Source organism: Fonsecaea monophora (genome assembly GCF_001642475.1).
Source record: "Fonsecaea monophora strain CBS 269.37 chromosome Unknown Scaff32, whole genome shotgun sequence".
NCBI lineage: Eukaryota > Fungi > Ascomycota > Eurotiomycetes > Chaetothyriales > Herpotrichiellaceae > Fonsecaea > Fonsecaea monophora.
In genome coordinates, this window is record NW_019173963.1 from 137,066 (window position 1) to 152,084 (window position 15,019).

General features: G+C 52.2%; 7 protein-coding genes across 7 annotated transcripts; 3 read left to right on the top strand and 4 right to left on the bottom strand.

The window, feature by feature from the left end:
* Positions 1-90: 90 nt before the first annotated feature.
* Positions 91-1,107, top strand: AYO21_05232 (hypothetical protein; the record flags this gene model as incomplete). Its single annotated transcript, XM_022655202.1, has 1 exon — positions 91-1,107. The coding sequence occupies one exon, from the start codon at positions 91-93 to the stop codon at positions 1,105-1,107; it is 1,017 nt and encodes a 338-aa protein (XP_022512483.1).
* A 107-nt stretch (positions 1,108-1,214) lies between these two features.
* Positions 1,215-1,943, bottom strand: AYO21_05233 (hypothetical protein; the record flags this gene model as incomplete). Its single annotated transcript, XM_022655203.1, has 2 exons — positions 1,215-1,750; positions 1,820-1,943. The coding sequence occupies 2 exons, from the start codon at positions 1,941-1,943 to the stop codon at positions 1,215-1,217; spliced, it is 660 nt and encodes a 219-aa protein (XP_022512484.1).
* A 785-nt stretch (positions 1,944-2,728) lies between these two features.
* AYO21_05234 (NADH-cytochrome b5 reductase 1) lies at positions 2,729-3,789 on the top strand (the record flags this gene model as incomplete). The annotated part of the gene is made up of 3 exons (XM_022655204.1): positions 2,729-2,733; positions 2,791-2,945; positions 3,011-3,789. 3 exons carry the CDS (start codon positions 2,729-2,731, stop codon positions 3,787-3,789), a joined length of 939 nt encoding a protein of 312 aa, XP_022512485.1.
* Positions 3,790-5,189: 1,400 nt separating this feature from the next.
* Positions 5,190-6,266, top strand: AYO21_05235 (hypothetical protein; the record flags this gene model as incomplete). The annotated part of the gene is made up of 1 exon (XM_022655205.1): positions 5,190-6,266. The coding sequence occupies one exon, from the start codon at positions 5,190-5,192 to the stop codon at positions 6,264-6,266; it is 1,077 nt and encodes a 358-aa protein (XP_022512486.1).
* A 639-nt stretch (positions 6,267-6,905) lies between these two features.
* AYO21_05236 (hypothetical protein) lies at positions 6,906-9,108 on the bottom strand (the record flags this gene model as incomplete). Its single annotated transcript, XM_022655206.1, has 2 exons — positions 6,906-8,749; positions 8,805-9,108. 2 exons carry the CDS (start codon positions 9,106-9,108, stop codon positions 6,906-6,908), a joined length of 2,148 nt encoding a protein of 715 aa, XP_022512487.1.
* A 2,135-nt stretch (positions 9,109-11,243) lies between these two features.
* Positions 11,244-12,787, bottom strand: AYO21_05237 (hypothetical protein; the record flags this gene model as incomplete). The annotated part of the gene is made up of 3 exons (XM_022655207.1): positions 11,244-12,380; positions 12,492-12,655; positions 12,751-12,787. 3 exons carry the CDS (start codon positions 12,785-12,787, stop codon positions 11,244-11,246), a joined length of 1,338 nt encoding a protein of 445 aa, XP_022512488.1.
* Positions 12,788-14,192: 1,405 nt separating this feature from the next.
* On the bottom strand, positions 14,193-14,599 carry AYO21_05238 (hypothetical protein; the record flags this gene model as incomplete). Its single annotated transcript, XM_022655208.1, has 2 exons — positions 14,193-14,463; positions 14,556-14,599. The coding sequence occupies 2 exons, from the start codon at positions 14,597-14,599 to the stop codon at positions 14,193-14,195; spliced, it is 315 nt and encodes a 104-aa protein (XP_022512489.1).
* Positions 14,600-15,019: the final 420 nt, after the last annotated feature.

A 15,019-nucleotide genomic window follows, 5' to 3' on the forward strand; every position in this document is an offset into this window, starting at 1 on the left:
TGCGTCATAAAACTTACACATGAGGTTGTGATCACCTACACAAACACCACGAAATGCATACTGTGCGATGATAAATGAGGTTGCTTAACCATGTCTAAGACACCAGATTCCCTGCCATATACAGCGACACAGGCAGAAGATAGTCGAGAAAGAGAACGATCGAAACGATTCCGTTTCAAATCCGGAAGGGGGGATGAATATTACGGCGACGGTAACTCACGCGGTCACAAGCGGCGGAAGGATCACGATTTTTCACACAGGCACAGGAAGCGTCACAGATCGTCAGAGCCCGCCAAACACGGATCGGTTCCACAAGAACGCCCGTCGAATTATTTGTCGCCCGACCAAGCATTTCGAGAATCGCTGTTCGACGCACTCGGAGACGACGAAGGCGCGGCGTTCTGGGAGGGCGTCTATGGTCAGCCCATCCACAACTATGCGGATACCTATCAGGATGAAGAGACTGGGGAGTTGGAACGCATGACTGACGAGGAATACGCGCAATTCGTCCGGCGAAAAATGTGGGAAAGGAGTTGGGAGGGGGTAGAAGCGGCAAAGGAGGAAAAGAGGCGAGAAAAAGAACGGGAGAAACAAAGAATACATGACGAGGAGAATAGAACAGAGAGCGAGAGGCAGTCCCGGCATGATGATCACGTCTTCAATACGCAGATCGAGGCCAGTCTCCGCCGAGGCGAGAGACGGAGGGAGCGCAAACGGTGGCACAGTCTATGGGAGGACTACTTGCGCCGGTGGGCAGACCTTCAGGATCTTGCTCAAGATCGGCCGAGGGGCGAGGGCAAAAACATTGGCGAGCAGCTCTTCCTCCGCAACAAAATTGCGTGGCCTGTCGAGTCAGGAAGGCGTAAAGACGTGGGTCGGGAAGAAATTGAACGGTTCATCAGAAAGGGCACTGCTGCCCATGAGGTCTCGGAGGGGACTGATCCATTCTCGAGCGCCATCAAGACGGAGCGGGTTCGCTGGCACCCTGACAAGATTCAGCAACGTTATGGATTCATGGAAATCGATGACGAGATCGTGAAAGCAGTCACTGCAGTCTTTCAGGTGCTCGACGCCATATGGAACGAAATTCGAGATCAGACAGGGTGAAGAAAAGTTTTCAAGAAGTTGGAGTGAAACACTGGTTCAAGCTTCTGTCCTCCCATCTATCTATCATCTATCATACCGGACTTGCGCCTCTATTTGCGTTGCAGAGTCTAATTGTTTATAGGTTGATCACCGCCTGTCCACTCTCGAATGATATCGTCGGGGACATCTCTCAACAAGACATGGACATGTTCCATTCCCGGCACGGATTGCAGCTCGGTCCAATTCTTGAACCATATGACCTTTTCCTGCTCACCGGGCAGTTCTTTGACTCGGTCCACAAAGGTAGACTGAATGAAATCCTCGACCTGCTGTCTGGATTTCGGGGTCATGTCGCCTCTAGTTGGCTCTGATTCTAACCGGGTCTTGAGCCACACAATAATGTGCCTAATACCAGGCGCCAATCCATACGGCCAGTCGTTAAGCAGAATCTTATAATCTGCCTGGTCTGCAAATGGGATAGGGTTGTTGACAGCAAACCTTGGACCCGTTTCCGGCGTCGACGAAGGTAACGGAGTCCATTTCAGTCGTTCCCTCATGACAAAGTTAGGGACCGTGCCATACGTAGCCTTTGTCTGGCTTGACCACTTGATGTAGCGTTTCAAGTCGGATGGCCACCTTTTCAGGACGCTGAGGTTGTGCTCAGCTGTCGAAATCAGTCAGAAACATTCCAGGGATGTCGATCAAATAGACCCATGTGCGGTGGAGCACACACCAATGATCTGTTTCAACTCTTCCCATGTATGTGGATGGAATTGGTCATCCGTCATGGCCAGGACAGACCGATCCACAGCCGTCAGAGGAAACGGGGACGGGGTATTGTCGGGCTCTGAAGCCATGGCACTTGCTTGCGTTTGGGCTTGTTCGTCTGCAAGGGGCAAAGGTTTGCTGGGCGGGCGATGGGGGGTTCCGTTGAGGGTAGTCTCTCACCGGGATCAGTTGACCAAAGATGGAGTGTATCGGGTGTTTGTGCGCCCAGATGGAGCTACGAAGAGACCCGAAGACGACGTTCGCTATTCTTCCGCTGCTCGGCGAGGTGGACTGCCGCAATTCAGGAAAGTGTAAAGTGCGAAGCCGAACGGGGTAAATAGCCCAGTCTGACAGAGGTGTCTTTTTATCGTGGCCACATCCGATGTATGTTAAATGGAGAGGAGCATTGGAAGAAGGGCGTGGGTGCCGAGAAGGCATGGAACACATGTGCGGGAACCGTGGCGTGCGTGGCCTTCCCGGTTTCTTGTCAGACATGCGGAATTAATATTATCCATCAATTCTGTCTACTATCGGAAACACCCCGCACTTTGTCACCATATGTAGGCAAAAGGCACCAGGGCGCGGCAGCAAGTTAGCGAAGCCCCGGGACAACTTCGCAGGCGTGCGCAGGCCACATTGTCTGCTACGCCAAACTGCCCCACGTCCTTCGCTATTCACCGCAGCGGCCTCCCGAAAAACAATTCCCAAGTCCACAAGTCCAGAACTTCCCCAATTCCGATAGTTATATTTTTGACCCCGACCACAAAATATTCTCCTGACACGGTTCAAAAGTTCCCTTTGTTCGCGGTGTTTTTTCACCTGTTTCTGCTCAAGGGCCATAGCAAGAATTGGGATTGTCGCGTATCTTGAAGCCATGGGGTAGGTGCTTCGCAGTATCTTCTGTCGAATTCTTCCGACGCTCACCTCACTTCCCAGAAACGCAGCCTTTTCGCAGGCCAACATCAATGGGGTGTATATTCCCTCGGTGCTGCTGATCGTCGGGGTCGCCATCGTCAAGAGAGACTATGTCCCTTATGCAGTCGCCATCGCTGCCATCATTGGAGGCTACAAGATCTTCACGGGCCTGACTCGTAAGTCATGTTGCGCTTACCACCCCTCCCAGACAAGATTCCCGACTGACATTTCTGAACCACAGCGTCATCAAGAAAGGTCCTGAAGCCCGACGTCTTCCAAGAATTCCCGTTGACCAAAATCACCAAAACCTCGCATAATGTGGCCATCTACCGATTTGACCTTCCCCAACCCACGGACATCCTCGGTCTCCCCATTGGCCAGCACATGTCGTTGGCAGCAACACCCAAGGGGGCGGATAAAGAGGTGGTGCGGTCATATACCCCCATTTCTTCCGACGAAGACAAAGGGTTCTTTGAGCTCATGATCAAGGCGTACCCTCAGGGCAACATCAGTGCTCATATGACGACCTTGAAGGTTGGGGATACCATGAAGGTCCGCGGTCCCAAAGGAGCCATGGTCTACACCCCGAACATGTGCAGACGTATTGGCATGATTGCTGGTGGAACTGGAATCACACCCATGCTGCAAATCATCCGCGCCATCAACCGCGGTCGGCCTCGCAACGGAGGGAATGACACCACCAAGGTTGATCTGATTTTTGCCAATGTCAACCCCGAAGATATCCTGTTGAAAGAACAGCTTGATGCCTTGGACAAGGAAGACCCTGATTTCACCGTCTACTATGTCTTGAACAATCCCCCTGAGAAATGGAATGGCGGTGTAGGCTTTGTGACGGCGGACATGATCAAGGAAAAACTCCCGGCTCCAGGACCTGACATGAAGATCTTGATTTGTGGTCCTCCGCCCATGGTGAGCGCACTGAAGAAAGCCACGGAAAGCCTCGGGTATCAAAAGGCTCGACCCGTCAGTAAACTGGAAGACCAGGTGTTTTGCTTCTAGAGAAGATCAGCGTGGTGGAGTCTTTAGACGGGTTTTGGGTCGATTTATGGATCTTGCAAGACTGCGCGTCCACGGTGTCCTCGCATCTTGGAGTTTGTCTGCCAACAAAACATGGAGGCATAGGTCGAAGCTGGCTATGTGTTGAGTTGTCACTGTCCAGCGCTGTCGGCATAGGAGCTTGTGGTTAGATTAACTGGTCAAAACTCTCGAGTGCAAAACTACATGAAGATCAGTCTAGAGTACAGCGGCAGTGACTCCGATGTTCAATGTAACTTGTAGAGTGTTGTGGCTTCGGTGGCTGTGCAGATCGTCGTCGACGCCCATTGATCCTCCAACATTCCATCATCTCAGCCTATGACGTCAATCTTGTATTTCCCTGTCACCACCATTTGATGCCTTGTTGTCACTAACTACAAAACAAGGAAATCTTGTGCCTTTGTACCGACTACACCTGTGCCAACCGACGGTGGTCGCCGGTCCTGGCGCTTGAGCTCTCAGATTCGATCGACACCTCAGGAGCTCTACTCGAACAAGCCTAGCTATGTAGCTAAGGGAGCCACGTAACAACGAACGTGGCGCAAGCTTTGGGCGATACAGGGAGGCAGCCGGACCCTGAATCTAATCAGTCAGTCAGTCAATCAATCAATCAATCAGCCCGTCAATCGAGCAAGCAAGGTGTGCTTCCACTGTCCAAATCGATCGCGGGACATGCTTTTAGCTAGGTACCCAACACCACATGCTGCCCCCGAATCCGTCGATTGCTGGCGGGCACAGGATCCGCTAAATTCGTTCAGAGGATAGTGTTCGCGATCGGCCTAGGTATGCAAGGTATGTGATGATTAGGTGGGATGGATGTGCCTCCTTAATCTGTGATGGGATCGATCATATATTGTCCATGTCTTGATTCTCTTTCCCCTTCCGCCTCTCGAATCTGCTGAATACATATATACCCTGAATACGTCCGCCACTTAGCCAGTCATCTATTGAGCAGTTGTCGTCAACCCTGTGCCTTTATCCCAATTTGAGCGTTGTTGTTTTTGACATTGCTGTTGAGTTATATGCACAGACGATACCCCTTTGTTGGAGCAAGATTTCGGCATAACCACACCTGACTAAGGCACAACGCACACACACCATCTTCCCACGAAGGTGGAATCATTGCCGTTGGAAATCACGACGAAAGCAACAAGCCAGGCTCTACGGAGGAATATTAATAGACAGGCATATCAGCAGAGATATCTTGCTCGGTGGTTCGCAGGAGTTTGTGCTGCGGAAAAGAACGTCACTCCCCTTTTCCATCTCAGCCTCGTCCACCACACACTCACATACGGCATACATATAGAGAGGTTCTCTATTTTGAAAAGGACGAGATGAAACCGTCAAATCCATATCAAACAGCGATGACGATGTTAACTCTTCTCCTATCTCTTGTCCCTCTCTTACATGGAGCAACGACCAACTCGACCTCCCCCAAACGCGGCCTCTGCTACATCGCGACCGACAATTCCGCCTCGGACTCGAACATCTTCACCAGACCCAACTCACCGATGACGTGGTACTACAACTACAGCCCTTGGCCTGGACCCTCGGGGTCGCTGACTCAATGGGACACGGAATTCGTGCCCATGGTGCACTCAGCCAAGGACGCCGCGGCGTCGGTCGACACCATCAAATCCATTCTGAACGGCAGCGCGGGGATCCCCATTGCGGGAGGCGGAAGGAACAACGGCGGCGGCGGTGGTGGTATGAATAGGATCTCACACGTCCTGACCTTCAACGAACCGGACGGCGACACCTCATCAGGGGGGAGTGATTCGTCCCCCGAGCACGCCGCCAAAGTATACGTCGACACGGTCCTGCCTCTGCGTGCCGCGCCGTACAACCTCCAGATCTCGCTGCCAGCGACGACAGGGTCGGGGAACGGCCTCGACTGGCTCCGGTCATTCAACACGTCGTGCTTCAAGCTCCGGCCCGCAGGTGGTTGCCCATTCGACTTCGTCGCCGCGCACTGGTACGGCGACTTTGCGGGCATGGCTTCGTGGCTGGGCACCCTGCACGACCTGTACCCGGCCAAACCCATCTGGATGACTGAGTTCGCCATCCCCTCGGCGGACGAGACCGCCACGACGTCATTCTTCAACGAGTCCCTCCCGTACCTGGACGGGCTGGCCTACGTGGCGAGATACGCCTGGTTCGGCGCGTTCCGCAGCAGCGGCGACGACGCCAACGAGTGGACCGGTGAGGAGGTGAGCCTCTTCGACGACGACGGCAGGTTGACCCTCCTCGGCGCCGAGTACCTGGGTGGCGAGAAGGACGGCTTCCGCGAGGGCGAGAGTGCAAGTTCTAGTAGCGGTAGCAGTAACAGTGCCGCTGCTGTTACACCCCTTGTGTGGTTTTCCCCCGCCAACTCGCCGTGGATTATTCTATGTCTGTTGTTGACCTGGTCAGTGGCCACAACTTTCAGTGGGCTGCTCTGAGGGTGTATAAAGAGGATGTATATGATGTTGACATGACGAAGATGTATGTGATATGAAGTATAACGATATATCTGATAAATTTAGCAAGCGCTATGGCTGTGCATCGCAGAATCTTTCCCACCCCAACTCGCCCATTATCCTGTACGTTTTGTCTCCTTCCTCGATTTCTTTGTAGGACTTGTACCTACATACCTACCTACCTGCCTCGATAAATACCTTCCGGTCTATCGATCTATTCACGACAAACGACGGAGAAGGGAAAAGGGCAAGGGTGTATTCTTTCCTAGAAACGCTCCTTCCCACTACGGTTTGACGTTTGTGGAGTTACAAGTTAATTTGCTGTGGTTTGATTGACGATGCTCATCCTGACTCAAATGGGACTGGGTCTAGTTAACGCAAAGAGCTTGGACTCACACCCACGATGGACAAAAACATGTTGATCAGTATATGCAAGTTGTAGTATTAATATAGTATGTCTATCTAATATCATCATGGGCAGTTCATAGCCAATATCGATTCGTGTCGTGTCCAAAAATTGACCAACGCTATGCTTTTTAGAGACCAGAAAAGGTTCCATACCACCAACAATATACCAACAAGACGCCATACTCAAAAGACCAACTATAGCACCCTCGCCTTTTATTTGTGACGATATTGCTCAAAGGCCAGATCAGGCAGCCTCGGTTCTCTCGAGAAAGGAGGAGGACTTCCACCATGTTCACTCCTCCCTTGACTCAAGCTGCGGTAGCTGGTCGCCCCCATGCCGGCAGCACCCTTGACCAACGTCTCCTCGCTCTCGTCCTCTCGAGGTCCAAACCGTGAGTAAGCCTGGGCGCGCATCGGTTCGTAGCTTTGCCCAAACTCGGACATGTTGCGAGCGTGGGGCGGAGGCGACCCTGAGTAAGGCTTTGGCTGGAGAAGAAAGGCATCACCCTCGAGATCTTGAGAGAGGTTTTTCTGGGCTGCCTTGCGGCGCTTTCGGTGGGGGTTTTCTTTGCAGCAGGTGATAATGCTGTTGATGATGATGAGAAATGCAAGGATGGCAGTCAAAGCGGATTGCACCACAATCAAGACAACGCCGGTGATGGTCTTTGTAGTTTGCGCAATTCCCAGCTCTTGAACAAAGATCAAGATACAGACGACCGACGCCACACGGACAATCTGAATGATAATGTTGATCCAATTGCCCGACTTGCGCTGATACGGCCGACTCCACAAAAGCAGAATGAGCATCAAGGATTCAATGATCAATTGCCCGACGGTTTGGACCAAACCATGGCCATCGCCCGCAGCCAGGACACACCCTTTGGCAAACATGTAGACAATGGAAGGGATGAAGAGCCACCAGTATCCTGTCTTATAGTTTTCGTAGAAGAGCTTGTACTTCTTCCAGGTCTCCTTGTTTTCGAACAGTGCGCTGGCGTCACCCTCGATTTTCTTCAGTTTGCGGACAACACTCCAGATCTTGAAGGTGTAGAACCCCAAGATGGCCGTGAAGGTGCCCAGAGTGACGCCCGCGAGAACCTTGGCAGCCCACGAGTCTCCGTGAGTGAATTGGTAAATGCAATACAGGGTCCAGATGCCGTACAGCAGGAAAATCAAGTTGGTGATGGTTTGAGCCATGATGCGCCAATATTCTTTGCGGAAAGTGCTTAGAGACTTGGGGAATCTGCCGAAAAGAGACCACGCCTCGAGAATAACCTTGAAAAGTAGAATACCAACCACAATGGCCGCAACTACGATTGCGAAGATCAGGAGGACCGTCATGAACGTATTGGCCTGGGGGATTGTAAGCTGCTCGACGTAGCCCTGAATACCTTGGACCAGGTGTGATTCCTTGGAATTACCGTCGTCCGAATCTTCGCTGGTGCTATTGCCGAGAGAAGTCGTGATCTGGCGGACCATCAATGCGACAGATCGCTTTGCGATACCGCTCGTGGTCGAGGTTGTGCTACCATCAGGGAACACGAGAGTGGCGTTTCTGAGGAAATCGTAGCTTTCGTTGGTCAAATTGCCTCCCGTATGTGCTCGAAAAGAGTCAATGGACCTCTGGAGCCCACCCCACGAGACGAGACCAGTGCTGAAGGCGAAATTCTTCGCGAAGCTGCGATACACTCCTGGGTAGTCGACCGAGTGCATCCCGTTCATGGCCATTCCTTGAAACCACCACATGACCTCGGAGAAGCCAGGGCTGGAAGAGGACGAGCCAGGGTGAGCTCCAGTGGCAGCCGCGCCGACTAGTGACACAGCCAACGCGCCAGCGGCGATGGCGGCTGCGACGTACGATACCGCCGGCACATCTGTGGTTTTGCCGTTGGAGACCCCAGATTGAATGCAGGCCAGCTCTTGTCCGTCTTTGGCCTTGAGGACCATCTGGGCGGTTCCATCGAGATCGGGGAGGGAGTAGGCGATGGAAGGGATGAGCGAGGTGTACTCTGACGGAATGACTTGTGACCCGTTGGCCGCAAATGATGTTGCCGGCACTGCAGCGTCGTTAGAATCGTGCCGAATATACAAGAAAACAGCCACTCGACTTACCAGGACACAACTGATCAACTCTGGTGGAGTTGTCACAGGGGTCGAAAGAATTGTTATACACTTTGACGCCATATGCAGTCACAATCAGTTCGGCCGTGACAAACTGTTCTTTTGTACTGGAGCCCGAGACGTCGAAGTCGATTGTGTTCGTTGATCGGTCAAAGGAGATGTCGACATTGTTGACCTTGATGGTTGATGTGCCATTGTTACAATTGGAGAATCCATTTGTTTTCAAGATATCTGTTCCCAGCACAGATGGAAGGAGAGCCAGAGATGCCAATGCCAATGCTGATGGCCTCCACATGATGATGTTGGGTTATGTGTGTATCCGAGTGGTTGTCCCCTTGCCGTGGAACGGCACCGCACAACCTCTTTCTTTATATCTCTTCCCAAAGAACGTGTACCCTACGGTCTTGACAGGGGGCTGAGGATGGAAGGTATTGACCTCAATGGGCGCCAATTGTCAGGGGAGGTAAACAAGATGTCTGCGTTCGATAGGTGGAGGTGGTAGAATCGAAAGCGAACGATAGACAGAACAAAAAACAATGAGTCAAAAGCGAACGTGATAGAAGGAAGTGAGTGTTTGATGCAGGAACGATTGAACAAGTTTCATACAAGAGGGAAAAGGAACCAAATGAAATGGATTTTCAGCTGCGTAGCCCTCGACATATGCGATGCGAGGAAAGATATGGCTCATGATCGGTCTAGTTGGCCAGGATCAAGGGTTCTGGGGCCGCATGGAGACGCCCGTTTCAAGCTGTGGATTCTGGGCACTCGGAGGACGACGACGACAGGCACCAGGAAAAGGTGAAATGGTTGAATCGATAGCCGGCGAGTGAGCAGGGGTGGTTTGGGTCAGTGGCGTTATTGGGAAAAACTTTGATGGTGTTTGAGTGGTTCGTGATCGATGGAGTTGGGGTTCGCCAATGGGTCATTGGGTCTTGGACTCTTCGTAGTGGCCAGTGGCCAGGGTTCCAGGGGCTGTTCTGGGAGGGGAGGGGGTGGCGCCGCCGCTAGAATACCACCCAGCAAAGAAAGCTGGGGGGAGAAAGAGGTGTTGAGCATCGAAGCCATCACTGCTAAGCTCGTTAGTTGAAAGTTCGTTGACTGTGTATGTGGTGGCTTGGAGGGTTGTGGGTATCCCCGAACAGGCCAACACCAGAGTTAGGGACGTTACGTCGCCTGTGTCTTAGGCAAGGTCGTACCTAAGAGTTTCTCCTCCAGGTTACCCAGTAGCTGACCTCACCTATACCTAGTCCTTTTTGCTGACTTGAAGGTATTCCGTGTTTCAAGGACTCCTGACATGCACCTGCGACACTCCTTGGCCTTCAGCCCTCACAACCATCATCCTGTAAGACTCCTGCGACACAATATACTCACCTTCCAGCTTCTTGTGATGGAAACCAACTGCCGAAAACGGCCATGATTCAACACACCAGTGGAGCTGGGCAGCAGACAAACTTCGATGAGGCGCAGCGCTGCAGTTGCCATGTCCTTGCAACCGAAAACTCTTCCAGGGGACTGCCCATTCGTCCACCCCATACTTGTACCTATTCCCAGACGGCTCTAGCCATGACTGCGCCTCACCAAAATCCCTATAACCTCCCCTTAAACCATGGGGTTTTTTGTCCTTCGCACGCGGTACCTGCGTCGACCCATTTGACTCTGTCAGCATCTTATTCCGAATATAAGGAATGAACAACATTTGAACAGGCTTTGGCCCAGTTCATACAGGTGGTATGCATATAAGCACGGAGCATTCCATAGTCACGGACCACGATCAAATATTGCGTGAGAGCACTGGTCTTCGAAAAACATGGGGACGGCCACACGGATCTCTTCTCCCCGTACTTTACAGATTGACTCTTGGTAGCTAGAAGCTTGTGATGACTAGTGACGATTCTATTAATAGACAGAACCACTCCCTGGGTCACACACAGCCTCGTCTAGCTCCTCCACCGACAACTGAAGACCTCTTGAGTACCGAGTCTGAGTATGTACCTCGTAGAGTAGGTTTCATCAAGAAGGAACCTAATGTGGCGGGAGGGTCACATATTTGACTGATTCCGCGTTATTGACTTGTTGTTGTTCTTTACCGTCTCTCGAATCGTGCCTGCGGACGTCCCCATCGCAAAATTCATCCAGTTTTCTTTGTTCCCTCTGCTATCTCATACACACGAGCCAGCAAGAATCCATAGGCACATAAATGCATCAGTTCGGTCCTTGCATAATGAGAGTACGTAATGTCCACCAGCACTGGATTAACCATTCACCTGGTCAACGTTTTGGTCACATTTTCACTGTTGTATCGAGGCAAAATATCTTCTCCAGCTGGGCTCTTTCATCGTTAGGACGGGGGTTCCGATTGTAGGACAGTACTGGTAGTCCCGTCGACAGCCGACCTCCCCCACAAACAAACTCGAAACGCCGAGACAATCTTCATCTCCCATATGGATGATACCGCCCCCTTCCTCCCCTAAAATTTGCTCCTGGCTTGCCGGCATTCTTGGGACCAGTGGGAGCATTGGCTGGAGCTGCGCTCGGCTGCGATGGGCCACCAGGACCCTTGGGTGGTTTTGGTGTATGCTGGCGAACGGGCCCCGCTGAACCTCGACCACCAGTGTTGCCTTCAGGCTGTGGAACGTCGTCGTACATGCCTTCCCATGACTGTGGACCGCCTCCATGATTGTGGCCTTGGTTCTGGAAGCCACCACCGCCGCGTGGGCCTTGCGGGAAACCTCCCGGGCGACGGACCTGCTGCTGTTGCTCATATTTCTGCTGTTCAAATGCCAACTGCTCTTGGGCTGAAAAGCTCCCACGCGGGCCGCCCATATTGCCGGGACCCATTGGTTGTCGGTTTGATCCCATGTTCATCCCACCCTGTTGCATCTGCATCATCTGCTGCATCATTTGGGGGGACATGCCTTGCATGTTGCCCATGCCACCGGCATTCTGGGCGTTTGGGCTATTTGCTCCTTGCATCTTCTGCATCTGTTGCTGCATCTGCATTTGCGCCATCATCTGCGGATTCATACCCATATTTCCCATACCACCCATGTTACCCATCATGTTAGCCGCCATCTGCTGTTGCATCATTGCAAAGTATTGCTGCATTCTTTGCCAATACTGTGCCATCATCTGTGGAGTCATTCCGGTGGTGCCGCCCATCATATTGGGAGCTTGGGCTTGCGAGTTTTGCTGGGTCTGGGTGTTGTCATTGTTGAAGCGGTCATCGCGTCCGAACTTGCCTCTTCCTCTACCGCGACCGTAATCATCATCCTCGCCCATTTTGCCTCGGGGCTGTGCACGCTTGACCTCGATGGGCTTTCCGAGGATCTCGAGGGGGTGGTATTGCAGGCATTTCTCTACGGCGGCATCACTGTCAAAGGTTACGAAACCGAAGCCTCGGGGTCGGCCGGTGTCCTTGTCCATCATGAGCGTAGCATCGATAACCCGCCCAAATTGAGCGAAAAAGCTTTCAAAGTCTTCTTCCGTTGCATCTTGACTGACTCCCCCCACAAATATTTTGGCCGTCTTTTCCTGCTCGTCTCGTGGGATCGCTCGCTTGGGGTCGATCTGGGCACACCACAGTAAGCCTTCGTTCTTCCGACGGGCCGAATAGTTTCGAGAAAGGGAACCAAGTCTTTCCTGTCTCTCCCGGGATGTATCGAAATGGGTAGGTCTTACAATTTTGCCATCCAGGAAATGTTCCTTGACCATCACGGTGTTGACTGTCTTGGGGTCCTTGAAGGTCAAAAATCCAAAGCCTCGTGAGCGGCCCGTTGCGCTGTCTCGCATGACGGTGCATTCTTGGACTTCGCCGAACTGTGAGAAGTAGTCATGGAGTGATTCTATCAACGGGGGTCAGTACGGTGCTGGATCAGCATATGTGGCGACGCATGAGGTTTTTTGGTGTATGTAGAGGCGCGGGTGTGTTTTCTCTTACGATCTGTCGTTTCCCAATTAAGTCCTCCTATGAACATTTTTCTGTACACATTGCTATGTTAGCTATGAAAAGCCGATCTGAGAATGAAGGTGACAGCGTGGGACAGGGCGGAAAACAACAGAATTGAACGTTAGATAGGGACCATGGAGTGTCGTTCGCAGAAAGACTCTCCTAGTCCTCGAAGCAACGGCCTCATCTCAACTCAGCTGCGGTCAACCCCTTGCGCAGTCGTCCAGGTTTCGTGGGCCAAATCCGCAAGGTCGTGAGTAGGTGGTGTTCGCCCGCATGAGAGATGTTCTAGAAGTACAGGGCATGGTGTGTGGGTTCTGTTTGCTGAGTGGGCAATCGTGGTGGCGGATTGTTGCAGCGAGCCAGATGAATGTGGCCTCCATCATCAACTTGACATACAGACCGGGGTGGGACGAGGCCAAGACTATGCGGCTGGATTTTGCCCGCCTTGCAGGATGCATACACGGTCCAATATCTTCCTGAGGACATCTCCTCGACGTCCATCTTCAGTCTGTAGCGCTTGAGCGACTCGTAACCCTGCAGCCTCGCAGCCTCGCAGCCTTGCGAAGGATGGCAACTTTGGCGGTGGACGTAGCCATTCTCATACACGATGTAACAGCATGTCGATCCTTCGGGATGGCTTGTTCTCTCTTTCCCTCAACATGCGCAAAGAGTCGACTTCTTCTAGCGGACAGAGGCAAAGGTTTTGTTGGCTCTTTGAGATTCAGCAGATACTCCATAAGCATCTATCTCCTGCCTGGTCTTGGGCTTTGTTACTCTGCTCTGCCTGGAAAAGTATCTTGGTGTACGGTAGTAGTTTCTTGCCCACTATTCTGGCTTCGCTGAATGAACACTTTTTTCGGCAATGAGATCGACTTGGCTAGTTTGATGTAACATGTAGCTAGCCACTGCTGCGCGGTTCAATTGGAGAGGCTTTCCAATTCCCTAACCAGTCCGATCGACCTCGAATTGCAGCTGTCCAAGCGCAACTTGAAAGCCATCTGAGGGTTGAACAGATGCCAGCAGCTCATCCGCACCTGTCCTAATATCGCGAGGGCCTGAAGCCAGTTGTAACAGACTGCTTGACCAATCGCAGACCTGAAAATGTTGTGCGTAATATAGATGTACGAGCCATCCATTTCCACCATGATTGACCCCATTTGTTGTCTTTGACCCATGAAAGGCACCGCACCTTCGAATCACGCGGTTGCAAGTTTTCGTATACGATGCTCAACTCCGCGGAACTGTTGCTGGGAGCTGCCCGTGCCATGGCCAACCCCGCCGTGAATCCAGATCCCTCTTTTCCACGTTCTCTCGCAGCTGATCCAACTCTTTTCCTTATTCCTCACAGAAATTTTCACAACGAGGGCAGCATGGGAAAGATGAAGCACAGGGGCAGTGTAGGACGAGGGAAAATCGACAAGCACATATACTCACCCGTCCTCTTTCATATTGACGTTGAAGACCTCGGGTTGCGATGGCTTCTCGTGGAAATCTTGGGCTTGCTTGGGACTATGAGCGCCGTTGGTGGGTTCATCCTGGCCCGGGGGTTCCGTGTCGAAGGACGTAGGGTCGTAGGCTATCTCTGGTTCCTCGCCATAGCCTGGTGCCTCACTCGTTTTCATTACTGTATCGATTGCGGCAGTCTGTGCAGCAGATGGAGCAGCAGGTTTGCTGGAACCATGGTTCTCGTCCGCATCGTAGCTGGAAATGTCATGTCAGGGTTCGTGCCAGTCTCAATGAACACAAGGTAGGTCCAGACGAGGGATTAAATCAACGGAGAGAGGGAAACATACAGATCTGCAAAGAGATCTTCCTCGACATCGTCGGGTTCTGCCATCTTTATCGTGCACCAAGTAAGGAAATGGTGATCAGAGGTGTTACGCTTCTGCTCACAAGATCTCGCTGAGGACGCGCCTTACAATCCAGTGACGTAATCAACAGCAGCAGCAGGTGGTAGAAGGGCAAAACGAAGCGGTGACCTTGGCTGAGATGAGGCGAGTGTGAAAATGTTAGACGACGAGATGAGGTGAAAACAACATTGTAACAGAGGCTGCGGCGCTGAACTCTACCAGAGAAGTACCTCGTAAGCCCCCCGAATTTGTTTGGCGCCGCAATGGGTTCAAGGCGCAATTATTATTGGCCTTGGCGGCGTTGACTGGCACCCAGACTGGATTGGCAGAGTGGACCGAATCCGGTGCTTGTGACATCCCGCCCTGCACCACCGCCCGCACGACCCTCAGCGGGCGCCATGTACCAT